The sequence below is a fragment of the Achroia grisella genome, unplaced genomic scaffold (genome assembly GCF_030625045.1).
Source record: "Achroia grisella isolate CSIRO2021 unplaced genomic scaffold, CSIRO_AGI_Agris_v1 utg461, whole genome shotgun sequence".
NCBI lineage: Eukaryota > Metazoa > Arthropoda > Insecta > Lepidoptera > Pyralidae > Achroia > Achroia grisella.
The window spans coordinates 432,036-458,943 of NW_026712871.1; the positions used below are offsets into that span (position 1 = coordinate 432,036).

The window sequence follows — 26,908 nt, forward strand, 5'->3', positions numbered from 1 at the left end:
CCACATTGAAAAATGTTATTTCTCACATTGGGACTGGCATTTTTTTATTGTTAAATACATACATTATTTTTTATAATGTTTTTAGTGTACAATATTTGAGGTAGACATTATTTAACCCCTAGATTTATTTCAATTAAGGGGGTCTTCCTATGTGATGGGTTGAAAAAATCGATTATTTTTTTTTTCATAAATTGCTCCCTTAACATGTCTAGAATACGGTAGTAAAGCGATTTTAGAAAATTCGAAGTCGTTTTAAAGATACAGCAGGTAAATATTAAAGAGCGGTTCGGAGCGGTGAGTTGGCAGTTAGAGACCGGGCCTATTGTGTACCGTCGGCTTTATACCTGGCCTCCCTTTTATTAATATATTTGTTTATACAAGTTTAGACACGTTTCTACAGACTTAAACAGAAATTTCTATTGTTATAATATTTTACCGAAGTTATTTTAGTCTTGGTTGAACTTCGAAGAGAGCAACAGCTACAAATTATTTTTTTTCATAATGAGTGGACGGAAAGGAAGTACGAGTGGAAGTGTTCATCCTGGTAGTAGTAAAAAAAGAAAGTTTAGTGGAAACCGTTTTACCCACCAAAATGATACGGTATTTACATCAGCTTCGGCCAAAAAACTTAAAAATAACATGAACATGAATGTTCCCATCGCTTCGAATTTACGCATATTGCATTTTGGAGTTTGTTTCTGTATTTGCTGCAATCTCTGAAATAGTTATATGTAAAACTTGTAAAAGTGACGTGTCTATTTCGCGATCAAGTTTCCGAGGCCTAGGCTTTAAAATTATTTTATCGTGTGAGTGTGAGTTGTTGAAATTGCATATACTTAGCAGTTATTATCTTTAATGAAGGTTTTCAAGGTATTTTAAAAGTTATGTCGATTATGGGATGCCCTGTTGGTCGTGAAGCCCAAGCGTATGTTGAGAAACGGGATGAAAATAATCTTACGCTCTGAGCGGCGCGTAAGTGATGTCGTTAAACAAGCCAGGATTGACTCAAGAGCTGAACAATCTGCTTTAAAAGAGTTTCACGAGGAAGAGGAAGGAATACTCTATGGACCAGGCATTGCCGATTGAGAGTAAGTTGATATTTTAATAGTTTTTAACGGACTTGAAACTTTAAACGCGTTTTTCTCAAAACTGTGTTTTTCAAACTTTCCTCCATTGTATCTCAGAAACGGCTGGATTGGAAATTAAATTTACAGGGCACACTCAATATATGTAAACGCATGGAATGAACTATTATCAATCGAAAATTTTCAAAACTTCGATTTTTTTATAGCAAAAAACAAAAAAAAAAAACGCCTAATTTGCAACTTTTATTTCAAATGTCTATCAAAAATCCAATTTTTTTAATATTCATTTGATTATAGGTCATTCCGTGCTTTTAAGCCTACAAATTAAAACGCCGTTTTTTTTTTTTTTTAAGATAAGCCGATCAGCCGGAATCGTGGAGGAAGTGGGAGCTCTTTTTTTAGAGGCGGGGGTGTTAAGAGCGCTGTAACTCTAGTTTTACTGAAAATTTTTAGCTGAAATTTTATATTTATACTGTGTCCAAATGTTAATAAATGATAAAAAAACTTGAAGCTCTAAATATTTACTGGTCGTAGAAAAAAAATCCTAAAATATCCCTAAAAAACAGGCCGTCACATAGGAAGACCCCCTTAAAGTGCCCACATATGTATGATCACTCGGTTCCAACATGTAAATTTACTTTCATTGCAGAGTGACTCCACTGGTGAGCATGTGATCTTTAACATGTTAAGTAACTTTAATAACTAAATTTACTATGTTAATTTTATTTCAATTAAAAACCTTGACAGTTGAAAATAAAACTACTGTCCATCCATAGAGATGTGAAACACATAATTCTCTCTGGTCTGCTTTGTCAAATATTCGGCATCATATATTTAGGCTTCTTGGCTTTCACCTCTTCAAGATTCTTCTCTATACAGCATTGTCATACACATTTACTACATTATTTGGTAGTCTGAAACAAAAATAATGTTTTATTAGAAAATAACCCAATAATAGTAAATGCAAAAGTATTTCTGTTTACTTTTTATTAAAACAAAATGGCTGAATGATCCTAATGAAATTTTATGTGAAGATTATATATATACTTAGCTTACTGACATGAAGTAAAAGCATGTGTAGTCACAGTTAGTAATAATACAGGAACTATCAATATAATATATAAATGTAAGACAATATAACATTAAATATTTGTTTCATTTATTACAAGAAAATATATTTAAGAAATTATAACATATAACATATAACACAATATTCTCAGATTTCTGGGCAAACACTTATATTACAACTAGCTGTCCCGGCAAACGTTGTTTTGCCTTAAAATAAAAAAAAAACAATTTATATTGCTAAATTAATGAATTTTTTCATGCCTTGGCGTAACTAAATTTAAATATACGTTTTTCCAGACACTTGTCAGTTCTTCTCATCTCAAAATCGTAATGACATATCATAAGAGTTTGTAATAGACCTACATGAATAAAGATATTAATTGAATAGATATGAATTGAAAGAAATAATAGACTTTTATGTATATCTTATATATAAAATTCTCGAGTCACAGTTTTCGTTCCCAAACTCCTCTGAAACGGCTTGACCGATTCTCATGAAATTTTGTGAGCGTATTGAGTAGGTCTGAGAATTGGCCAACATCTATTTTTCATCCCCCTAAATGTTAGGTGTAGTCCACCCCTAAATTTTTTTTTTATTTTTTAGACAAAATTTTTAGTTTCTATTTTTCTATGATACAACATACAAAAATACATACAATCCTAAATTTTCAACCTTCTATCATCAACCCCCTTTTTTATAGCGTTATTAATTTATATGGCAAAACAATGTTTGCCAGGACAGCTAGTTCAATATATAATAATAGAAATGTATACCACAGTGTTATCTGATAAAACTGTGGATGTACATAAGTGCAAGTGTTATTCATATTATATATATGAAAGTTTGTGAGTATGGATGGATGTTTTCACACAAAAACTACTGAACGGATTTTGATGAAACTTTACAGTAATATAGCTTATACATCAGAATAATAGATAGGCTATAATTTAAAAAGATATTGTATACATTGGGTGAAATAGAATGTCAAGTGTGATGTAGGCAAAGTTGCGCAGGATAGCTAGTATATAATAATACCAGCGTATTCCACAGTGTTATCTGATAACACAGTGTGTGTACATAAGTGCAAATAGGTAATAAATTCCTGATTTATTGTCTATTTGCACTTATGCCCAAAGAGCAAATATTAATTTTCAAGAATAGTCTAGAATAAGTATGAGGTTCAGAAAAAGTCAGTCCACAAATATTGGATCAATAGTGGCTCAATGACTTAAAATTATGGTTATGATTGTATATGAAACAAAAGAGTAACTCATTTTGTAATAGGCATGCTGAATTTCATTACATGACAAAACAAATTGGACTCGTGACATATCAATGTTTAAAGAGTATGATGGAAGATCCTGGACAGTGGTAAGAGCTCCAAGGACTCATAAATTATGAATGAATAATGAGAAAACAAAAGACAGTCGTGTAATACCAATGTGAAAACTCCACAATAGGGTAAGTGTCTTGACTAGAAGTCAAGACATTAACCCTGTTTCTATCATACTCCACTGGTACCACCAATGTATACCGTGTTTGTACCCGTTCCGAGAATTGCCACTTATAAGCGGGGCAGGTACTAGAACTTGTTCCACACATTGCCATTTAAAAGTGGGGAAGGTAGTTAGTACTTGTTTCAAATAAGTCAATTTAAGTGACACAAGGGAAAATATATATACATATAACATATATATTTATTAATATGGGTACAAATACCTGCCCCATTCATAATGTGTTAACATAAAAAAATAGTTACTTAAAAAAACTTACTTCAGCATTCCATCGGTGCTATTGAATTAGAATTATCTCCGTAACCACTTAAACTGCCTTGGAATTCAATACCACTAATTTGACTGTCCGCATTGAAGGAAGCTCCATATGAGTCGTTACTTGGGGCATGAGAAGTCTCCAAGTTCCCATCTCCCGAGTCCGTAGCCGCCGCCGCGTCTGGTTCGGCCCAATTTATCTTGAACCTCGTCACTCTCGGCTCCGACGCTAATATATTCCTCACTACTTTGTCGAACTGGGGCTTCGGTGGCGGATTTTCACGTAATTCAGGTTCGTTTTCACTATATTCATTGTTAATAAAGTAACCAACTCTAACAAACTCTTGACCTCGGTAAGAACACGTTAGGAGAACGACGGTGACACCTAAAGCGTCATTTTCAGGTATACGGGTCACGTCCGGTGGCGGCGCTTGGAAAACAAACATGTGCCGGCCCTCTGGTATGGGACCAACGTAAATAGTATCTAAAACCTGGTCATGTTCCTCAGTTTCCGCCGATCCCACGTATATCATCCGCCATTCGAGATCTTCTTTTAACTCTTCTATGCACTCAAAGGTTAGTTCAAATTGGAACGGGTTCAGAAAAGGGCTAGGATTGTCCAGTACAACGACATTAGTGATATGAACTTTTGCCATTATTTAGTAATCTCTACACTTCAGAAGACAGCAAATATGCTTTTGTAACGATCTAAAATTAATAATTTAACGGAAATATGGAAACAAACGTTTTTTTAAGAATAGAAATTTGCGGTGTAACCGACTGTAAATGGGTAGGTGACAATTATTTTGGCGGTTCAATTGGTCACGTGATCAAAATAAGTGCAGACTATAGCGCTGAACGGAAAATTACGGAACTAGAATTAAAAAAAACTAAATAGTTTGACACTTTTAAGAAAGGAAAACAAACAATATTAAAACGATGAAAAAATAGAGAAAATTTAGTCGCTGATCATTATTCAGAAAACGTGATGAAATATGTTATCAAGAATATTTAAATACCTTAGTGTTTCTTGTGTTTTCAATTTGTTTTTCTTGATTAATCACTGCAATAAAATGTCACTTTATTAACCATTGACAATAGAAAAAAATTGTCAAAGTCAATGTAAAGAGTAATAGACTTTTTGTTCTTAATTTATAGGGCTTTAGTTACACGACACAATACATAAATTACCTTGAATATGCACCTATAATTGCAGTTTGAGTCAAACTAGGGCGGTATTGAGTTCAATAAAAAATGTATAAATATCATGGATTACCTGCAGGCTTTATAAAAGCATATGTTTAGTTATGTTATGAATATTTATTTAATGTTATTACTGTTAATAAAGTAAATAATTTAATGTTAATGATTTATTATTTTAAATTTGTAGACTATAACAATTGTCATAGTTAAAATGTGCAACTTAATTCGGTAGGTATATAATCCATGTATGGAGAATGATTAAATAAATGACGATGTTTAGCACTGGATGTCATTCTGTATCATTTTTTTTTTTTTTGGTTCTGTTTTTCCCTTTTTAGGGAAAGGCAAAAGGACTCAGCCCATACAGCCATTGTCTTCAGTAACATTCTGTATCATAAAAAATATGGTGTCAAATCTGATTGACAGATTGAATCCCCTTTGTTCGCTCAATCTGCAATTGCGTCTGTCAGATTCACATTAAAAATGTATGTGGTTGTGATATTATACAAAGCTGCTTTATTTATTTCAATATAATAATACAGAATCGTCAATTGTTTTTGAATTATACAATGAAAAACAACCACTGAAGTCCGCAAGATATTAAAACCTTAGAAACATTTTGTATAGGTTTGTTTTTTTTCTTTTCTATTCATTTTTTTTACTATAATTTACTATGACAATAGTACTTAAATACTTCCTTCACATAACCATTGACCTTTTTGCTTGTCCGTAACACTGTTATAATGAAGATTTCAATAGAAATTCCGGCTTTCCCTACGCTTGATGGGTCTAACACGTTTTCTGTGACTGCCAACCCCAATTATGGATGTAGGGGACATACTTTTGCTCTGAGTCAGAGTATTAATTGTGCTTTACTGTTTAGAATTCACTCATGCGACAATTAGTGATTGATCCGTTAATTCTTAGTAAGTTAGTCATCTGTACCTACCAAGTAATTACACAAAAATTATATACTCAAGGCAATTATATTGATAAAAAGTAATCTTCATTTAAATAATATTCATATGGGACTTGTTTTTATATGTTTTATATTTTTTCCTTATAATCCAAATCATTATACAGATTCAATTGTGATGAATTGGCAAGAAACTCAATTGAATTTCTTATTTTATTATTATTAAAACTGGCTTATGCCAGTTTATTTACAATATATATTCATATAGGTGTCTATGTCTAACATTAATAAATACATATTATCAATATGCCACTGAGATTTACATACAAATTGATATATAGTTAGAATAAATAATAGTTATATAAATAATCAATAATTTAATACCTAAAGATTAATCAACTTAAAGATTTGTATGCTTAATGTAAGGGACTTGTCAAGGGCCATTTTCAATAACATCATATATGTAATTTACATTAAATCATTTACAAAGAAAATTATGTTATTATTATTTTTATTTTGTTTATAATTTTGTTTAAATCTATAAAATTCACTGTGTATAATTAAACAAGAAAGGAAGGCTTCATTTTGGCGAATGTGCTCAAGAACTACACAACCTCATTCCTCCAGCACCATTCCATCAACATACAACAAGATGTAGAGAGTGGCTCCACCCATACACTATTGACATCCCAGCTGCTTGAACTAACTGTTTTGCATCATCGTTCCTTATGCAAGCAGCAAAGGAGTGCAACTCTCTACCAGTGTCTATTTTTCCTGCCTCTTACAACATTGTGTCTTTCAAGTCAAGAGTGTATAGGCATTACTTGAGCTTGCGTGTAACAGCTTAGACCACATCATCACTTAACATCAGGTGATATTGCGGTCAAACATGCTCAAATTTTAATATATAAAAAGAAATATTTATATGTTATTGATATTCAAACATTATGAAAGAGAATTAACTTATATGCATCTATATGACATTATTATGTAATACATATAATATTACTCAAGAGTTTCCATTTCAGAGGACTAAGATGTCTTGCTTCTTATTCTGAAGATCTTGCTTTATTCAATATCCACAATGTTAATGGTCGTAACAACTACCAGATTGTTCAGCCCATTTTAAAAAAAGAACTATCTAAAAATGAACAATGTTATATTTACAGTACTTCTGAATGCCTCGAACGGCACAATGTCATATGGACAAGAGGAAGGCCCAGTGTACTACAGGGAAATACAGAAGAATGCATACCTCAAGAGGGTCCCTAATGAAACTAGCGGGAGTAAGCTGAGACCTTTGGGTCATAAGGTAAATGATAATTATTGTAGAATACTGTTCAGACAGAAGGTGGTGTGGATGGCGCAGGAGTGGAAAGAATTATATTTCTTTTTCTCTTCTTCTTCTTCTTTTCTTCTTCTTCTTTTCTTCTATGACAATCGGTCTTTATTTTTATTTGTGTTAATTGTCAAGGTAATCAATCACTCAAAATATCTTAATTCATGTAAGTCTATAAATTTAATTCCACAAGGACGAAATTGCGGTTACAGCTAGTCATAATTAAAAATAGATTTATAATTCTTCCTCAGAAAGTTCCCCTTAAAGCGATGTGGACATTATTCTGCGTACACAATGGTCGCACACCATTCCTAGAGCAGTATCCCGAGCCTGAATCTCCAGCGACCCTCGCACACAAGCCTGTGTGGAGGGCCTGCCTCCGTACGGCCAGACATGTGACGGCCAGCGTGAAGCCGAGGGCAGGCGTCGAGTATGACTTCCTGATAGACACTGAGCATGGACCTGTCAGGATGATAGCCCCAGATTGGTAAGATTTATTGGAAATATTATTTAATAATTGATCAGTTGCACGTGAGTTAGTCACATGCAACTGATCAATTATTAGCTGGCCCGTACTTTGTTTGCATTTCATTTCCCCACCTTTTCCAAATTTTTGTCATTGCAGGTCCTCTTTGATTGTAGCGTAATGTTATATAGCTTAAAGCCTTCCTCGACAAATGGACTATCCAACACAAAAAAGATTCAATTCAATTCGAACCTGTAGTTCCTGAGATTAGAGCGTTCAAACAAAAAAACTCTTAATCTTTGTAATATCTATTAGTATAAATTATTAGTCATAAAAATAAATATCGCGTGACACACATACACACAATGTTGCAATAGAATTGCGTAATATAATATCCCTTCAAGTCCATAAATGTATATCCAGTTTCTTAATTAAATTAAAAACAAATCAAGTGCTTGGTTTGTTATATATAAATACTGTACACGACGGAATCAATTAGAAAATAAGTTTTAGCTGTAATTAGTATAATAAGTCATCCTTAATAAAATATATAATATAGTGTTTTTTATTGCCCTAAATGTAAGTAATTAGTATAAGTAGAATTTGTATATATGTGTGAATAAGATCAATTTTGTTAATAATAATAATATGTAAAACTGATAGAAAATAAAGACACGCAACGTACAGTTGCAGTAGGGAGGGCCACCCGTCGGGCGTCTATATAAAGAGTGCGGCCGGACAGCGGTCCGTCCCCTCCGATCGATCCCCCGTCCAATTCAAACGGGGATCGAAATTACGACGGCCTGAGCCGAGGTTCGAGCCCCTAGTGGTGCCCTCAGACTAAAGTTGCATCCGTCAGGCAGGAGTTGGCCTTCAGCCGTTCCATAAGTCCTTCCTTGGTTTGGAGTGTCATCTGCACTCGCCCCCTAACGTCCGGTGAAGCTGTAAAGGCCAGCTGCGGCCAACAGCATCAGAGTAGTCCGAAAAAAAAAAGCAGCGGTCCGCATTCACTGGCGAAACAGCGACCCGATAGGTGCCTTCCTACTAAGTGCAAACAACCGAGCATTTTTACTTCGCCGGTACGACCAGGGATCCTATAGTATAGTCCTCTCACCATAAAATACTTACCTTACTACTTACGCGTAATTTCGTCTGCATCACACTTACTTGACTTTTATCATTTAATTTACATAATATCTTTTTAAATTATAACCTTACACATAGGCTATAATTTAGAAAGATATTCTTATCTATAATCTATATTATTGTAAAGTTTTATCAAAATCCATTCAGTAGTTTTTGCGTGAAAGAGTAACAAACATCCGTCTTATCCTATTCATATATAATACTAGCTGTCCACGCAGTTTCATCCGCGTTAAATTTGAATATATTTCAATAAAAAAATTAACCTATGTGTAATCCTGATGCATAAGTTATATTACTATAAAATTTCATTAAAATCCAATACGCAGTTTTCGCTAGAATGTTTTACGGCTCTGGATACAGCTCGTTTCGAGCCCAACCTTAAGGTTTGTTTTATAATTACTAGGGATGCCATGCAAGACTGGGTGACGACGCTCCGCAACAAATTGCACGAGCTGAAGATACTGTCGAAGGGTGAGAACGTGTACTGCGCTGCTCCGGCTGCTCCCGTGCCCCGGGCTGCCGCACGGGACCCCACCAGCCCGCTGCCCCCCACGCCCCCCGTGCCCCCCGACAGGTGAGTCTTGTGTGTCTCTGTGATATTTTTTTTTATTATGGGGCCGTTCAAGTATTACGTAAGCAAATTATTACAATTATTTTACTAATTATTACCCCCCCCCCCTCTTTCCCCCTTATCAGCAAAGCTCTAACCCCTTCCCCCCATGCTTACGTGAACATTTTTCAACGAATGTATTGTTTTTTTTTAGCAAAGACAATGTGAGGGTTGCCATTCGTGTAAAAAAGTAAATAATTACCGATGACGTAATCATCATCATCTAGACTCCCCCATGTCATACTAAATAAGCAAAGTAAAGACCCCCTCCCCCTACCCCTGCCGCCCTATAGTGCTTACGTAATATTTGAACGGCCCCATGTGGAAAAATCTTCAAAAGACCATCATTGGTTAGAATAGTGATGTGAGAGAAAGTGAGAAGAAAAGACAGGTTAGAGGGGTAACGAGGTACTGTGTGGTCGTTACCCCTCAAACTGGTCTTTTCTTCTCATTTTACTGGATGAGTTATGAGCTCTATAAGTAATCAAATCGTTATTGAGGCAGTATGGGTAAACCGCAGCGCGGGTTGCTGCGGGTTAAGCGCAGCGGTTGCAACATACCATTAACATCCATAAAAGAAATAGGGTGTAGTCTATAATATAGTAGTCCATACTTCCATACTGACATTATAAATACGAAAGTAACTCTGTCTGTATACCAAATTAGAGATGAAATTTTGTATAGAAATTCGCCAATTTTAAAGGTAGAACGATGAAACTTTTTTCTTTACATTTTTTTTTGTGTGAAATTATTAAATATTTTAAGCTATTCAAGGATTTTTGTTCGTTATTTATTCAACGCATACGAAGTCGCGGGCACAGCTAGTAATATATAAATTGCTATGTAGGACTGTCTCAATTTTTGGACAGATTTTTTTACTTTTATTTAATATTCAACTTACAAATAGTCCTAGCAGGGCTATGAGCATATGCTATGTATATTTAATGTTATAATGAGATGAAGATTATATTTAAAGTTAGAATTATTCTATGCTTTCAGGGTACCAGGTATTGAATTGGTTCCGTCCATACGTCCGCCCCCTGAAGAGCCGCCCCCAACTCCCCCACCCCCTCAACCGGACCCTGTGGATATATCGAACTGGGATGAGAACCCACAACCAAGTACCAGCCAGGAGACGCAACAGCCGAGGAGTGTAACCAAAATCTGTGGTCAGAACATTTGCTTGGACGATTCTATATTGAAGAGAATCACCGTCACTGATAGTGATGAAGAATTCTTCGCAGAAGTGGATAGGATACACGCATCCGCCGATGATGAATATGGTGATGATAATTCTGAAAGTTTCGGAGATCAGTTTGAAGGTTTCAAACAGACGCTCGTTGTGGGGGATGATGTACCTGCTCAGTCGAGTGGGGCTGAAAATGTAACGAGGTACAGATTGAATGTATTAGATAGCATGTTTTTTACGAATATTTATTAACCTCATTTTTATCCTGGATAATTGACACAGCGCCATTTAGTCTTATGGTAAGCAGAGCTTGTGTTATGAGTTCTAGACAACTGTTATAAATACTTACGATATTTTTTTTGTAAATACATACATAATTTACATAAAAGACATCCAGAACGATTCAAAGAATCATACTTACTAATACAAATGTTTGCACCATGCGAGGAATCGAACCCGCGTCGTAAGTAAAGCGGTGTGTTAAATCACTAGACCAATGAGGCCGTCATTGACAGCTTAATCCAACTTAAGCGATAGTTTCACATTTAGGGATTTGTTTAATTTTATTTTTTTGGTGTTAAATTCAACATTTTATTTGCTCCAATATGCCACTTATATAAATCGTTAAACTACTGTTTTTGTTATATGTAACAGTATTTCTCCTCCAACATATGGTATAAATATATGTATTCAGGAGTATGATTGTCTGGTTGTTTCAATATATATTATGTGTTTTCAAAAGAAAGGTATCAATTAAATAGTACCCATAACACAAGCTTGGGACTAGATGACGCTGTGTGAATTGTCCTGATATATTATTACTCTGTATATATTTTTACAGTGATCACCAAGCAACTAACATTACGGTCATCCAAGTATCAAACAAACCGCCCCACACAGCTATACCGGTCCTTGGTCCAGAAACTAACATATTCAACTTCAATTTTGACCAAAAGCTGACAATACAACCTGATCAGCCCTTCATCAACATTGTTAACACTGAAGTCAATGTTACCACACCAGAAAACAGTTACGGCACTGTGTACAAAGACAATGAGTATGGCCACTTGAGTTTGACAACGACTGTCAATCTGACAGATGCTGTCAAACTGACAGACGCTGTCAGTGCGACGGAGGGAGTTTACGAGAGGTTGTGTATGGCATCTACATCAACTGAAAATCCAGTTAACAAAGTTATAAATATTGATAAAGTTAGAAAATCATCGTTACCCAATTTGGATGCGGAAAGTACATATGAATATCTGTTTCCTAGCAATAACAACAGAACGAACATACAGTTAAGGGTAGAAGAAATTACTAGTAATCCAATTGATACTACTGGAAATGTAAATGATCAATTAAATCCTGACAGTGGGAGTAATTCCAATAGTAATGGAATTAATAATTGTAATTCCAACATCAATGGAATTAATAGAGATAATTCCAACGCTACTGAAGGAAGTACGCGTGAGTTTAATCGTAGTGGAAGAGAATTAGAAGTAGAAAATAGACCGAGGAATGTTCATGTTAGTGTATCTAATACTGCGCCAACGGAAAATGAGTCTACAGTGAGGATACTAAGGTCGAATGTTGAAAGATCGTATAGTCAAAGTGCCTATGATACATCGGACAGAATGAGACAGCATCTAATTAGAAGAGCGCAGAATAGTAGCCCTAAAAGGGATAACAAAAATGGTAAATATATTGAATAACTAGCTTTCACTCGCGGTTTCTCTCGCGTTGATGTTGATTTTGTGTGACAACAACGACTAGCGACTATTATGTTACATTTAAATACTAGTGTTACATTTAATTTTAGAACCGTCCTTAGAAATTACATTTTTCGTTATACCACATTGGTGGCAAACATCAGGGACATATACAGGCAAACAAACATATGGGACATCTGATGGTAAATGGTTACCGTAGCCTATGGACGCCTGAAAAACCAGGGATGTCACGTGCATGTGAAAAAAATGGGAAGTCTGTCTTGGCGGGGCGGAAATAATTGAGGAAAAAAGTCTCCGGCTCCAGTTCTAATGTAGATCATAATCCTTTTATCTGTTTTAGATAAATCTGAAGTGAATCAACCCAAACCGATATGGAAGCGTGGATTAACGGAACTGTCTTTATTGACACGGCTGAGGGGTATAGGCAATGGTAAACGGCACGAGAGCCCAACCAGGCACGAAGTGGAACGCAATGAAAGGTTAGAAAACTCCTTTTTTATACCTCAACAGAAAATAAGAGTGATTTATCGGCCTCAGTGGTCTAGTGGTTTAACACACCGCCTTATTTCTGATGGTCGCGGGTTCGATTCCTCGCACGGTTTAATCATTCGTATTCATGAGTATGATTGTTTGTATCTGTCTGGGTATTTTCTATGTATGTACGTACGAAAAAAAACTTATCTATGTATTTGTATCAGTTATCTAGTACCCATAACAGAAGCTTTAGCAAGCTTAACTTGGGTCTAGATGGCGCTGTGTGAATTGTTCTGAGATTATTATTATTACCCCGGATAGACTTCATATTGAGTCGTCACCAATGACACCTTTGTTCCACTTGTTTCTGCTTTAAAAATTGCGTTGTGCACCTATGAACTGTATCATATATATAAAATTGAAGGGAATAGAGTTGTTCACAGGACAATCTAATTTGTTTATAAGATCTACATTTATGTCAAACACATCATCATAATTGAGGGATGGAAGCACTAAGGATTGGATAGGGAGAATTTTTGTACTTATAGGTAATAATATAACCTTTTTTCCCAAAGTTGCGGTACTTTTTGTGATTTACAATATGTCCCGCAACCCGGTATACCTTTTGACCTCCTCCAGCTATTTCCATTGAACCCTGTCTTCCGCAACCCTCTTCCAAAATGGCCCCAGAGTCAGGTTCATATCTTTCCAACGTATTCTTTGACGACCCTGTCTTCTGGTCTCGTCTCTAGGACACCTACTTATAGGCAGGAACTTTTTAAACCTGTATACATTACGCAATACTACTTTTATTTACAAAGCAAGCTGCTTACCGGCCAAACTAAGTGAGACTTAGTTAGTGGGAACTCACCCACCATTTTTTTTAGGGTTTTTTTATTTTGTTCTTCAGCCAACATGGTGTGACGGCACCGGGGCCGGTGGTTCGTCGGTCTCGGCCAGAGGCGAGGGTCGACACTGCGAGGAGAAGAAGCAGCTCTTTAAATAATGGTATGTATATATTTAAGCCAGCAGATAGACAGGCATACTATGTATATAACACTAGTTAATATAAACACAAAATTCGTTTAGTTTAAACACAAAATTCGTTTAGTTTTAATAGATTTTGTTTTTCGAAGAATTTTGATGCTTTACCGCTAGCTTTTACTACTTCATCAGACAATGCGCACGAGTGCAGATGGTTCTCCAAATCCGCAGAAAGACTTATGGAGGAGGTAAGGACTCCTACCTGACGGATACGACTTTAGTCTGAGGGCAACGGTAGGGGTTCGAATCTCTGCTCAGGCCGTTGTAATTTCAATCCCCGTTTAAATTGGATGGGGGAGTTTTAGTAGTGTATGGTTGTGCATACAATTGTTTTTAATTAATAAGTTCTATCTAAACGAACATCGAAGAACTATTAGTCCTTCGAGCCAGTATCAAAATAAACATCGAAGGTAAGCATTTTGGTCCTTCGAGCCAGTAACAAAATAAACATTGAAGATAAGCATTTGGTCCTTCGAGTCAGAAACAAAATAAATATTGAAGATAAGCATTTGGTCCTTCGAGTCAGTAACAAAATAAATATTGAAGATAAGCATTTGGTCCTTCGATCCAGTATCAAAATAAACATCGAAGACAAGCATTTGGTCCTTCGAGCCAGTAACAAAATAAACATTGAAGGTAAGCATTTGGTCCTTCGATCCAGTATCAAAATAAACATCGAAGACAAGCATTTGGTCCTTCGAGCCAGTAACAAAATAAACATTGAAGGTAAGCATTTGGTCCTTCGATCCAGTATCAAAATAAACATCGAAGACAAGCATTTGGTCCTTCGAGTCAGTAACAAAATAAACATTGAAGATAAGCATTTGGTCCTTCGAGTCAGTAACAAAATGAACATTGAAGATAAGCATTTGGTCCTTCGAGTCAGTAACAAAATAAACATTGAAGATAAGCATTTGGTCCTTCGAGTCAGTAACAAAATAAACATTGAAGATAAGCATTTGGTCCTTCGAGTCAGTAACAAAATAAACATTGAAGATAAGCATTTGGTCCTTCGAGTCAGTAACAAAATAAACATTGAAGATAAGCATTTGGTCCTTCGAGCCAGTATCAAAATAAACATCGATGACATAAGCATTTTAATTTTAGATCGTGCATAAAAATGAACGTTAAAGTCGCAAGCACTTCATGCCGTAATTATACCGAACTTCAACAATAGTCATGGTGTAGAGATATATATAAGCGAGTCTGTGTCCGTCTGTGCAGGCGCGGCTCCGTCGCTGGCGACGCTGCGGTCGCGGCAGGCGGCGGCGCTGCGGGCCGACCTGCGGCGCGGGGCCGCGCTGCCGGCCGCCGCCGCCGCCCGCGACCCGCCGGTGTTCGCGGACTACGACGCCCGCGTGTGGTGAGTACCCAGTGCTGAGTGCTGAGTGCTGAGTGCTGCAGCACCGAGCACCGAACTGTATTGAAGATAAGCACCTGCGGCCTTTGGTCCGGGGCCGCGCTGCCGGCCGCCGCCGCCGCCCGCGACCCGCCGGTGTTCGCGGACTACGACGCCCGCGTGTGGTGAGTACCCAGTGCTGAGTGCTGAGTGCTGAGTGCTGAGCACTGAGCACTGAGCACTGCACCGGCGGCAGGCGGCGCTGCGGGCCGACCTGCGGCGAGCCGCCGCCGCCGCCCGCGACCCGCCCGTGTTCGCGGACTACGAAAATGAGTACAGTGCTGAGTGCTGAAGATAAGCATTTGGTCCTTCGCGGACGTCGTGTGGTGAACAAAATGAGCACTGAACATTGGCGGCGCTGCGGGCCGACCTGCGGCGCGGGGCCGCGCATTTGCCCGTGTTCGCGGACTACGACGCCCGCGTGTGGTGAGTACAAAATGAACATTGAAGATGCTGAGCATTTGAGTGCACCGGCGGCAGGCGGCGCTGCGGGCCGACCTGCGGCGCGGGGCCGCGCTGCCGGCCGCCGCCGCCCGCGACCCGCCCGTGTTCGCGGACTACGACGCCCGCGTGTGGTGAGTACCCAGTGCTGAGTGCTGAGTGCTGAGCACTGAAAATGAGCACTGAAGGCGGCGCTGCGGGCCGACCTGCGGCGCGGGGCCGCGCTGCCGGCCGCCGCCGCCGCCCGCGACCCGCCGGTGTTCGCGGACTACGACGCCCGCGTGTGGTGGTACCCAGTGCTTGCTGAGTGCTGAGTGCTGAACAAAACCGGCGGCAGGCGGCGAACCTGCGGCGCGGGGCCGCGCTGCCGGCCGCCGCCGCCGCCCGCGACCCGCCCGGGTTCGCGGACTACGACGCCCGCGTGTGGTGAGTACCCAGTGCTGAGTGCTGAGTTTGAGTGCTGAGCACTGAGCACTGCACCGGCGGCAGGCGGCGCTGCGGGTCGACCTGCGGCGCGGGGCCGCGCGCCGGCCGCCGCCGCCGCCCGCGACCCGCCCGTGTTCGCGGACTACGACGCCCGCGTGGTGAGTACCCAGTGCTGAGTTTGGTGCTGAGTGCTGAGCACTGAGCACTGAGCACGGCACCGGCGGCAGGCGGCGCTGCGGGCCGACCTGCGGCGGGGGGCCGCGCTGCCGGCCGCCGCCAAACCCGCCCGTGTTCGCGGACTAACATTGAAGATAAGCCGACCTTTGGTGCCGGCCGCCGCCGCCGCCCGCGACCCGCCGGTGTTCGCGGACTACGACGCCCGCGTGTGGTGAGTACCCAGTGCTGAGTGCTGAGTAACTGCAAAAGGCGGCGCTGCGGGCCGACCTGCGGCGCGGGAACGGCCGCCGCCGCCGCCCGCGAAGCCCGTGTTCGCGGACTACGACGCCCGCGTGTGGTGAGTACCCAGTGCTGAGTGCTGAGTGAGCACTGAGCACTGCACCGGCGGCAGGCGGCGCTGCGGGCCGACCTGCGGCGCGGGGCCGCGCTGCCGGCCGCCGCCGCCGCCCGCGACCCGCCCGTGTTCGCGGACTACGACGCCCGCGTGTGGTGAGTACCCAGTGCGGAGTGCAAAAGCACTGCAACATTGCCGGCCGCCGCCGCCGCCCGCGACCCGCCCGTGTTCGCGGACTACGACGCCCGCGTGTGGTGAGTACCCAGTGCTGAGTGCTGAGCTGAGTGCTGAAACTGAGCACTGAGCACTGCAAGGCGGCGCTGCGGGCCGACCTGCGGCGCGGGGCCGCGCTGCCGGCCGCCGCCGCCGCCCGCGACCCGCCGGTGTTCGCGGCCTACGACGCCCGCGTGTGGTGAGTACCCAAATAAAGGCGGCGCTGCGGGCCGACCTGCGGCGCGGGGCCGCGCTGCCGGCCGCCGCCGCCGCCCGCGACCCGCCGGTGTTCGCGGACTACGACGCCCGCGTGTGGTGAGTACCCAGTGCTGAGTGCTGAGTGCTGAGTGCTGAGCACTGAGCACGGAGCACCGCACCGGAGGAAGGCGGCCAACCCGGCCGAACTGCGGCGCGGGGCCGCGCTGCCGGCCGCCGCCGCCGCCCGCGACCCGCCGGTGTTCGCGGACTACGACGCCCGCGTGTGGTGAGTACCCAGTGCTGAAAGTGCTGAACTGAGCACTGCACCGGCGGCAGGCGGCGCTGCGGGCCGACCTGCGGCGCGGGGCCGCGCTGCCGGCCGCCGCCGCCGCCCGCGACCCGCCGGTGTTCGCGGACTACGACGCCCGCGTGTGGTGAGTACCCAGTGCTGAGTGCTGAGTGCTGAGTGCTGAGCACTGAGCACTGCACCGGCGGCAGGCGGCGCTGCGGGCCGACCTGCGGCGCGGGGCCGCGCTGCCGGCCGCCGCCGCCGCCCGCGACCCGCCGGTGTTCGCGGACTACGACGCCCGCGTGTGGTGAGTACCCAGTGCTGAGTGCTGAGTGCTGAGTGCTGAGCACTGAGCACTGCACCGGCGGCAGGCGGCGCTGCGGGCCGACCTGCGGCGCGGGGCCGCGCTGCCGGCCGCCGCCGCCGCCCGCGACCCGCCCGTGTTCGCGGACTACGACGCCCGCGTGTGGTGAGTACCCAGTGCTGAGTGCTGAGTGCTGAGCACTGAGCACTGAGCACTGCACCGGCGGCAGGCGGCGCTGCGGGCCGACCTGCGGCGCGGGGCCGCGCTGCCGGCCGCCGCCGCCGCCCGCGACCCGCCGGTGTTCGCGGACTACGACGCCCGCGTGTGGTGAGTACCCAGTGCTGAGTGCTGAGTGCTGAGTGCTGAGCACTGAGCACTGAGCACTGCACCGGCGGCAGGCGGCGCTGCGGGCCGACCTGCGGCGCGGGGCCGCGCTGCCGGCCGCCGCCGCCGCCCGCGACCCGCCCGTGTTCGCGGACTACGACGCCCGCGTGTGGTGAGTACCCAGTGCTGAGTGCTGAGTGCTGAGCACTGAGCACTGCACCGGCGGCAGGCGGCGCTGCGGGCCGACCTGCGGCGCGGGGCCGCGCTGCCGGCCGCCGCCGCCGCCCGCGACCCGCCCGTGTTCGCGGACTACGACGCCCGCGTGTGGTGAGTACCCAGTGCTGAGTGCTGAGTGCTGAGCACTGAGCACTGAGCACTGCACCGGCGGCAGGCGGCGCTGCGGGCCGACCTGCGGCGCGGGGCCGCGCTGCCGGCCGCCGCCGCCGCCCGCGACCCGCCGGTGTTCGCGGACTACGACGCCCGCGTGTGGTGAGTACCCAGTGCTGAGTGCTGAGTGCTGAGTGCTGAGCACTGAGCACTGAGCACTGCACCGGCGGCAGGCGGCGCTGCGGGCCGACCTGCGGCGCGGGGCCGCGCTGCCGGCCGCCGCCGCCGCCCGCGACCCGCCGGTGTTCGCGGACTACGACGCCCGCGTGTGGTGAGTACCCAGTGCTGAGTGCTGAGTGCTGAGTGCTGAGCACTGAGCACTGAGCACTGCACCGGCGGCAGGCGGCGCTGCGGGCCGACCTGCGGCGCGGGGCCGCGCTGCCGGCCGCCGCCGCCGCCCGCGACCCGCCGGTGTTCGCGGACTACGACGCCCGCGTGTGGTGAGTACCCAGTGCTGAGTGCTGAGTGCTGAGTGCTGAGCACTGAGCACTGAGCACTGCACCGGCGGCAGGCGGCGCTGCGGGCCGACCTGCGGCGCGGGGCCGCGCTGCCGGCCGCCGCCGCCGCCCGCGACCCGCCGGTGTTCGCGGACTACGACGCCCGCGTGTGGTGAGTACCCAGTGCTGAGTGCTGAGTGCTGAGTGCTGAGCACTGAGCACTGAGCACTGCACCGGCGGCAGGCGGCGCTGCGGGCCGACCTGCGGCGCGGGGCCGCGCTGCCGGCCGCCGCCGCCGCCCGCGACCCGCCGGTGTTCGCGGACTACGACGCCCGCGTGTGGTGAGTACCCAGTGCTGAGTGCTGAGTGCTGAGTGCTGAGCACTGAGCACTGAGCACTGCACCGGCGGCAGGCGGCGCTGCGGGCCGACCTGCGGCGCGGGGCCGCGCTGCCGGCCGCCGCCGCCGCCCGCGACCCGCCCGTGTTCGCGGACTACGACGCCCGCGTGTGGTGAGTACCCAGTGCTGAGTGCTGAGTGCTGAGCACTGAGCACTGAGCACTGCACCGGCGGCAGGCGGCGCTGCGGGCCGACCTGCGGCGCGGGGCCGCGCTGCCGGCCGCCGCCGCCGCCCGCGACCCGCCGGTGTTCGCGGACTACGACGCCCGCGTGTGGTGAGTACCCAGTGCTGAGTGCTGAGTGCTGAGTGAGCACTGCACCGGCGGCAGGCGGCGCTGCGGGCCGACCTGCGGCGCGGGGCCGCGCTGCCGGCCGCCGCCGCCGCCCGCGACCCGCCCGTGTTCGCGGACTACGACGCCCGCGTGTGGTGAGTACCCAGTGCTTGCTGAGTGCTGAGCACTGAGCACTGCACCGGCGGCAGGCGGCGCTGCGGGCCGACCTGCGGCGCGGGGCCGCGCTGCCGGCCGCCGCCGCCGCCCGCGACCCGCCGGTGTTCGCGGACTACGACGCCCGCGTGTGGTGAGTACCCAGTGCTGAGTGCTGAGTGCTGAGTGCTGAGCACTATGCACCGGCGGCAGGCGGCGCTGCAGGCCGACCTGCGGCGCGGGGCCGCGCTGCCGGCCGCCGCCGCCGCCCGCGACCCGCCGGTGTTCGCGGACTACGACGCCCGCGTGTGGTGAGTACCCAGTGCTGAGTGCTGAGTGCTGAGTGCTGAGCACTGAGCACTGCACCGGCGGCAGGCGGCGCTGCGGGCCGACCTGCGGCGCGGGGCCGCGCTGCCGGCCGCCGCCGCCGCCCGCGACCCGCCCGTGTTCGCGGACTACGACGCCCGCGTGTGGTGAGTACCCAGTGCTGAGTGCTGAGTGTGCTGAGCACTGAGCACTGAGCACTGCACCGGCGGCAGGCGGCGCTGCGGGCCGACCTGCGGCGCGGGGCCGCGCTGCCGGCCGCCGCCGCCGCCCGCGACCCGCCGGTGTTCGCGGACTACGACGCCCGCGTGTGGTGAGTACCCAGTGCTGAGTGCTGAGTGCTGGTGAGCACTGAGCACTGCACCGGCGGCAGGCGGCGCTGCGGGCCGACCTGCGGCGCGGGGCCGCGCTGCCGGCCGCCGCCGCCGCCCGCGACCCGCCGGTGTTCGCGGACTACGACGCCCGCGTGTGGTGAGTACCCAGTGCTGAGTGCTGAGTGCTGAGTGCTGAGCACTGAGCACTGAGCACTGCACCGGCGGCAGGCGGCGCTGCGGGCCGACCTGCGGCGCGGGGCCGCGCTGCCGGCCGCCGCCGCCGCCCGCGACCCGCCCGGGTTCGCGGACTACGACGCCCGCGAGTACCCATGCTGAGTGCTGAGTGCTGAGCACTGAGCACTGAGCACTGCACCGGCGGCAGGCGGCGCTGCGGGCCGACCTGCGGCGCGGGGCCGCGCTGCCGGCCGCCGCCGCCGCCCGCGACCCGCCGGTGTTCGCGGACTACGACGCCCGCGTGTGGTGAGTACCCAGTGCTGAGTGCTGAGTGCTGAGCACTGAGCACTGAGCACTGCACCGGCGGCAGGCGGCGCTGCGGGCCGACCTGCGGCGCGGGGCCGCGCTGCCGGCCGCCGCCGCCGCCCGCGACCCGCCCGTGTTCGCGGACTACGACGCCCGCGTGTGGTGAGTACCCAGTGCTGAGTGCTGAGTGCTGAGTGCTGAGTGCTGAGCACTGAGCACTGCACCGGCGGCAGGCGGCGCTGCGGGCCGACCTGCGGCGCGGGGCCGCGCTGCCGGCCGCCGCCGCCGCCCGCGACCCGCCGGTGTTCGCGGACTACGACGCCCGCGTGTGGTGAGTACCCAGTGCTGAGTGCTGAGTGCTGAGTGCTGAGCACTGAGCACTGAGCACTGCACCGGCGGCAGGCGGCGCTGCGTGTGGTTAGTACTGCAGATCTCGTAAGATGTTACGTGATCAACTGATTGTAACTACGATTGGCTTAATACGACTAGTTAATATATTCAATAAAGTGCTCATTTCTTGTTAAATGCCCGGCAATTCTCTTGCAATACCCCTGGTGTTCCGGGTGCTCTTGGCCGGTGGATCACTTATCATCAGACACGGCTCCCGGGACGTAACAATGATGACGTAACATATGTGTGCGTGTCAGGGTGGCGCGGTGGGGCGGCGGCGGGTGGCGCGCGGGGGGGCGGGCGGGTGACCGCGTGGCGGCCGTCCGCGGCACGGCCCCCCGGGACGCCGCACACGCGCGGATGCTGTTCCGGGCTGAACCCTCGCATCAGGTAATTTCACCATAACAATAATAATTCAGATATATAGTTTGAAAATTTAAATGAAAAACAATATTGAAATAACAATTTTTTACTACATGCATGTGATTAGCGTACACACACCAAAATAACATTTTTTACAATTTTTGCCTGTCTGTTCCGGATAATCTCTGAAATGGCTGGACTGATTTTGACGGGATTTTTATTGGCAGGTAGCTGATGTAGTAAGGACTTACTTAGGCTATTTTTATTTTAGAAAAATCAAGTTAAATTCCACGCGGACGAAGACGCGGGTGTACCTAGTATCATAATATAATTGTAGTGTAATTTCTATACGATTGTTTGTTTTCAGGTGGACATGCTGTTTTATCGTGTGCCTTTAGGAATTATTTACGTATTAAATAGAAGAGAGAATGAAAGTTTAGGTAAGTGTGCATTTTTTTATATAATTAAATGGTAAACAAACTAACGGCCCACCTGATGGTAAGTGGTAACCGTCTAAATTTAGTTATTATATATTTGTCACTTGTCAATTGCTACAACGCGCTATATTTTCGTTTTTGAGGTTACTTATAAGCTGTAGCAATTTATTATTGATACTGTGTATAATTCAAACGGCTATAGAAATTACGACGTCCTGAGCCGGGGTCCGAACTCCCTAGCTGAGGGCACCTTAGACTAGTCGTATCCGTCAGGTGGGAGTTGTCCTTCCTTTGGTTTGGAGTGCCATCTGCACTCGCCTCAGGCAAAGAATATCGATGAAGTGTCTTGTTTGTATGTCGTTAAGGTATAAAGTTGGACGGCGAGTGCTGCATCGTGTCGGTGGAGCGCGCGTCGGCCGCGGGCCGCGCGGGCGGTAGTGTAGGCAAAGAATATCGATGAAGTGTCTTGTTTGTATGTCGTTAAGGTATAAAGTTGGACGGCGAGTGCTGCATCGTGTCGGTGGAGCGCGCGTCGGCCGCGGGCCGCGCGGGCGGTAGTGTAGGCAAAGAATATCGATGAAGTGTCTTGTTTGTATGTCGTTAAGGTATAAAGTTGGACGGCGAGTGCTGCATCGTGTCGGTGGAGCGCGCGTCGGCCGCGGGCCGCGCGGGCGGTAGTGTAGGCAAAGAATATCGATGAAGTGTCTTGTTTGTATGTCGTTAAGGTATAAAGTTGGACGGCGAGTGCTGCATCGTGTCGGTGGAGCGCGCGTCGGCCGCGGGCCGCGCGGGCGGTAGTGTAGGCAAAGAATATCGATGAAGTGTCTTGTTTGTATGTCGTTAAGGTATAAAGTTGGACGGCGAGTGCTGCATCGTGTCGGTGGAGCGCGCGTCGGCCGCGGGCCGCGCGGGCGGTAGTGTAGGCAAAGAATATCGATGAAGTGTCTTGTTTGTATGTCGTTAAGGTATAAAGTTGGACGGCGAGTGCTGCATCGTGTCGGTGGAGCGCGCGTCGGCCGCGGGCCGCGCGGGCGGTAGTGTAGGCAAAGAATATCGATGAAGTGTCTTGTTTGTATGTCGTTAAGGTATAAAGTTGGACGGCGAGTGCTGCATCGTGTCGGTGGAGCGCGCGTCGGCCGCGGGCCGCGCGGGCGGTAGTGTAGGCAAAGAATATCGATGAAGTGTCTTGTTTGTATGTCGTTAAGGTATAAAGTTGGACGGCGAGTGCTGCATCGTGTCGGTGGAGCGCGCGTCGGCCGCGGGCCGCGCGGGCGGTAGTGTAGGCAAAGAATATCGATGAAGTGTCTTGTTTGTATGTCGTTAAGGTATAAAGTTGGACGGCGAGTGCTGCATCGTGTCGGTGGAGCGCGCGTCGGCCGCGGGCCGCGCGGGCGTCCCCCCCGCGGGCCGCTGGGCCGTCACGGAGGTCAACAACCGCCCGCTCACGCTCCTCAAGGTACACACCACCTCATGTAACTATATCCCTGGACCATTCATCTAATAATGCAACCCATCGGGTGAAACAGAAACTATTCTATAAACCAGCGGTGAGCATCTTTTCTATTAAAAGGGCCAATGTAAATTATATTGTTTTTTGGGGGCCGCACATAATGTTGCCCTTATTAATAATCGCGAAGCGTTCATATTGCATGTGTAAACAAGTTGCTGAGTTATAGTATGTACTACCATTTTATTATAATTAATTTTATAACAATATATTGATGGAAGAAAGTGCAAAAAAAATCAGTTTTAATAATGGTTTGCGGGCCGCATAAATATATTTAAGGGGCCGCAAGCGTCTACGGGCCGCTTGTTGCTCATCCCTGTTATAAACTATTCTTCTCCATTAGGGTGGTGAAGAAGAAATGCACCGCCTCTCCATGCACGGCTCGGAGATATCAGTGCTGATACAGCCTGCGGCTCTAGTCAAGAAGCTGCGTGCAGCCATCAAAGCTAACAAGAACCTTATGTCAATGCGATAAGGTTCAATTTATATTAATTATTTTTTTCATTTAATATCTCACTGGCATCTATAGATTCGGAATCTCTAATAAAAAGTATTCTATTAACCGACTTTAAAGGAAACTAATCTCAATTCAATTGCGATTTTTATATAGTCGTCGCAGTTGTTGAACCGATTTTTATGATTTCTTTGATCTTAGAAATATGCTGGTAATTATTTGACCAATCTATGTAGGGGCCATCTATAAATGACGTCACACGAATTTCGTGATTTTTTTTAATCAATTGTGAAACTAGTCCCCTTCATAACCCAAAATGGAATGGAGATTGTTGAGGGAGTAATGTGGACTGATGACCCCATTGCTAACAATGTCAGGTTGACCTCCACGCGGTTCCCTCTGGAAACCATCGTACAGCGCAGACGGATACACCATTACATTATCATCTATTAATGATAATACAAATTTCGTGTTTTAATACTGACTTAAATGTATTAGATTTTGAAAATTGAATCTCGAAATTTATGACTTTTGTGACGAGTCCACTCCTTTGTCACACATACTATGTCACACTGCTTACAGCCTCTGATTTGTGACTTAATTTATAGATGATCCCCTATCTATATCTATATTGATAAGTCGTTATTATTATTACAAAACGCACAAAATTATACTTTTATATATATATACATAGATAGACATAATATTAACAAGTTTGTCATATGTATGATACGCAATACAAAAAGGTCGTAAGTTCACTGTGGAATGTACAGATAATTATAGACCTTATGCTTGACGGAGGAGCGAACAGTTTCCTACATCGGCCTGCATGCAAGAAAATAATTACGAATGAGAATAAAGCAAGAATTTTAAGGGAATTTCTTCTACTTATGGTCTGAGGCATTGTCAATTGTTTTTTACTTGAATAAAAATAAAAAGAATAACTTTTTATAATGAAAATATTGTCTTTATATACATTTTTACAGTTTTTTTTATTAATATACAATAAAACAGTATATAAAAGTAGTCTTTAACAGCATACAAAAACGAAAGCCAGTAGTTGGTACTCTTTTCTTTTATATTACAATGGTGGCAAACAAGCATACGGCCCATCTGATGGTAAACGGTTACGCTGAGGGGTGTCATATCCGCGTTGGTGATCCATAAGAAACTTTAATTTTGAGTTAAAATCAAATTAATTTCTATAGTAACGAAAACTAGTCATAGTTTATTATGAAAAGTTCAAAGTCATTTACGAATTACCACCTAATTTCTTTGTGAACGTGCATTAGTTTGATTTAGGGTTGCCAAACCCAAATTAAAAAAAATAGTATTGAAAGTTCAAAATAACAGGACTAACCAGTTAAAAACAGAACGCATTTATAGTTATATTAATATGTAGTAAAATTCAAGTATTTAATATAATCAGTATTTTAATAAAAAGTATTTGGTAAAATTATACTTTTGAAAATCAGTAATTAAGTGGCGCGGATATTTTAAAAACCCAGGACGCTGCCAAATAACTATTATGGATTTCCCAGGACACTGCAAAAACTAGGACATGTCCTGAGAAAACAGGACGGTTGGCAACTCTAGTTTAATTATTATTCTACCTGGCTTTTTGGTTTTGGTACTTTTATGGACTAACTTTATATAAAGTGTTTTTATAATACAATTTTTAATAAAAATTTTAACACGACGTGCAATTTTACTATTGTAAGCAATAATATTAAGACTTAAATGTATACACATCACTAGCAATAATAGAATAATAGCTTATTTCTTTATGTAATCAAATCAGATAGAGTAAGGAGAAAAAGAGGGTTCCTTACACCCCTCAATAAACCCATACAAGAATTATTATAATATTAAATACAAGATTATACATTTATATAACTGTTTTCGGGAATTTAATAAAAAAAAAAACAAAGAAATCTATATTCATATAGGTGAGGTACATATTATTACTTGTTTAAATAATAATAATTTATTAGTGGTCGGCCAGTGGTCTATATTCGACCATAATTAAGTTATATTCAACAAGACTATAGACTAATATTAAAGACAAACAATATTAATCTATTCACAATTTGACCATAGACTTTAATAATAAACAAAAGTGTATATATGCGTGTGTTTCAAATATAAGTTTGTGTAATGTTTTTTTATTGATTTAATGTATTTTTTATCCATATTTTTTTTACAAAATATTATAATTCTGTATTTCTTCTCTATTCTTCTCAATTTCTATATTATCTATCTGTTCTATAATCTGTAAGTGTGTAAAATTTCATACTCCTCGGTCTGCGTATATTTCGTAAAAAGGTGAACAATATTTTCCTTTGTTCACCATTTATTTGACACACATACGTATACTTATAATCTTTTGTTTATTGCCTGTGCGACTGCCAGTGTCTGTGGTTATAGAAATATTATCTTTGACAATAGAACTTTAATGATGTGCAAACTTATAATTTAAAACAAATATAATCGAATTTCTACCACGTTTTATTAAATTCCCGTAATTAGTTATAAAAATATTAGTGTAAAAATTAACATAACGTCCATTTTGATATTGAAAAGATTATTATCTACTTGTCCCCTACATTATTGAGTAATATTTCAGTTATTTTCTATATTTGCAATCTATACTAATATTATAAATGCATCTACCTTGAGCTCTTGTTGTTGGAGTTCCAAACTTCAGGTTTGCGATTGTATCCCTAGTAACACTATAATAAATTTCTACCACAAATTTGTATAAAAATAGACAATTACGAAAAATAAACAAACGAAAACTACTTTTTTTATGTTTTACGGCACTGGATACTTTTATTTTTATCGCGAC

General features: G+C 45.1%; 3 protein-coding genes across 3 annotated transcripts in view; 1 reads left to right on the forward strand and 2 right to left on the reverse strand.

Annotated features, from left to right (window-relative positions):
* The window catches only part of LOC131845352 (xaa-Pro aminopeptidase ApepP-like), a 46,318-nt gene extending 41,287 nt beyond the window's left edge, over positions 1-5,031 (reverse strand). Inside the window, exon 1 of the mRNA XM_059194403.1 lies at positions 4,943-5,031. The gene's annotated coding sequence lies outside the window, so the exon portion shown is untranslated. The remainder of the gene's footprint in view (positions 1-4,942) is intronic.
* LOC131845355 (histone chaperone asf1) lies at positions 1,698-4,913 on the reverse strand. Its single transcript, XM_059194410.1, has 2 exons — positions 3,928-4,913; positions 1,698-1,999 (listed from the first exon to the last, which is right to left on the reverse strand). Exon 1 carries the CDS (start codon positions 4,577-4,579, stop codon positions 3,929-3,931), a length of 651 nt encoding a protein of 216 aa, XP_059050393.1. The 5' UTR covers positions 4,580-4,913; the 3' UTR covers positions 1,698-1,999; position 3,928.
* Positions 5,032-5,591: 560 nt separating the features above from the next.
* On the forward strand, positions 5,592-25,987 carry LOC131845358 (uncharacterized). Its single transcript, XM_059194413.1, has 13 exons — positions 5,592-5,753; positions 7,212-7,354; positions 7,633-7,868; positions 9,397-9,567; positions 10,603-10,995; positions 11,634-12,487; positions 12,863-13,001; positions 13,907-14,004; positions 15,265-15,403; positions 21,557-21,689; positions 22,030-22,102; positions 23,425-23,555; positions 23,950-25,987. The coding sequence occupies exons 2-13, from the start codon at positions 7,238-7,240 to the stop codon at positions 24,079-24,081; spliced, it is 2,616 nt and encodes an 871-aa protein (XP_059050396.1). The 5' UTR covers positions 5,592-5,753; positions 7,212-7,237; the 3' UTR covers positions 24,082-25,987.
* Positions 25,988-26,908: the final 921 nt, after the last annotated feature.

Coding starts and splice junctions, on each gene's coding strand:
- LOC131845355 (XM_059194410.1), bottom strand. CDS start 4,579: ATGGCAAAAGTTCATATCACTAATGTCGTTGTACTGGACAATCCTAGC.
- LOC131845358 (XM_059194413.1), top strand. CDS start 7,238: ATGTCATATGGACAAGAGGAAGGCCCAGTGTACTACAGGGAAATACAG. Junction 10,996..11,633: donor GGGGCTGAAAATGTAACGAG/GTACAGATTGAA, acceptor ATATTTTTACAG/TGATCACCAAGCAACTAACA. Junction 23,556..23,949: donor GCCCGCTCACGCTCCTCAAG/GTACACACCACC, acceptor CTTCTCCATTAG/GGTGGTGAAGAAGAAATGCA.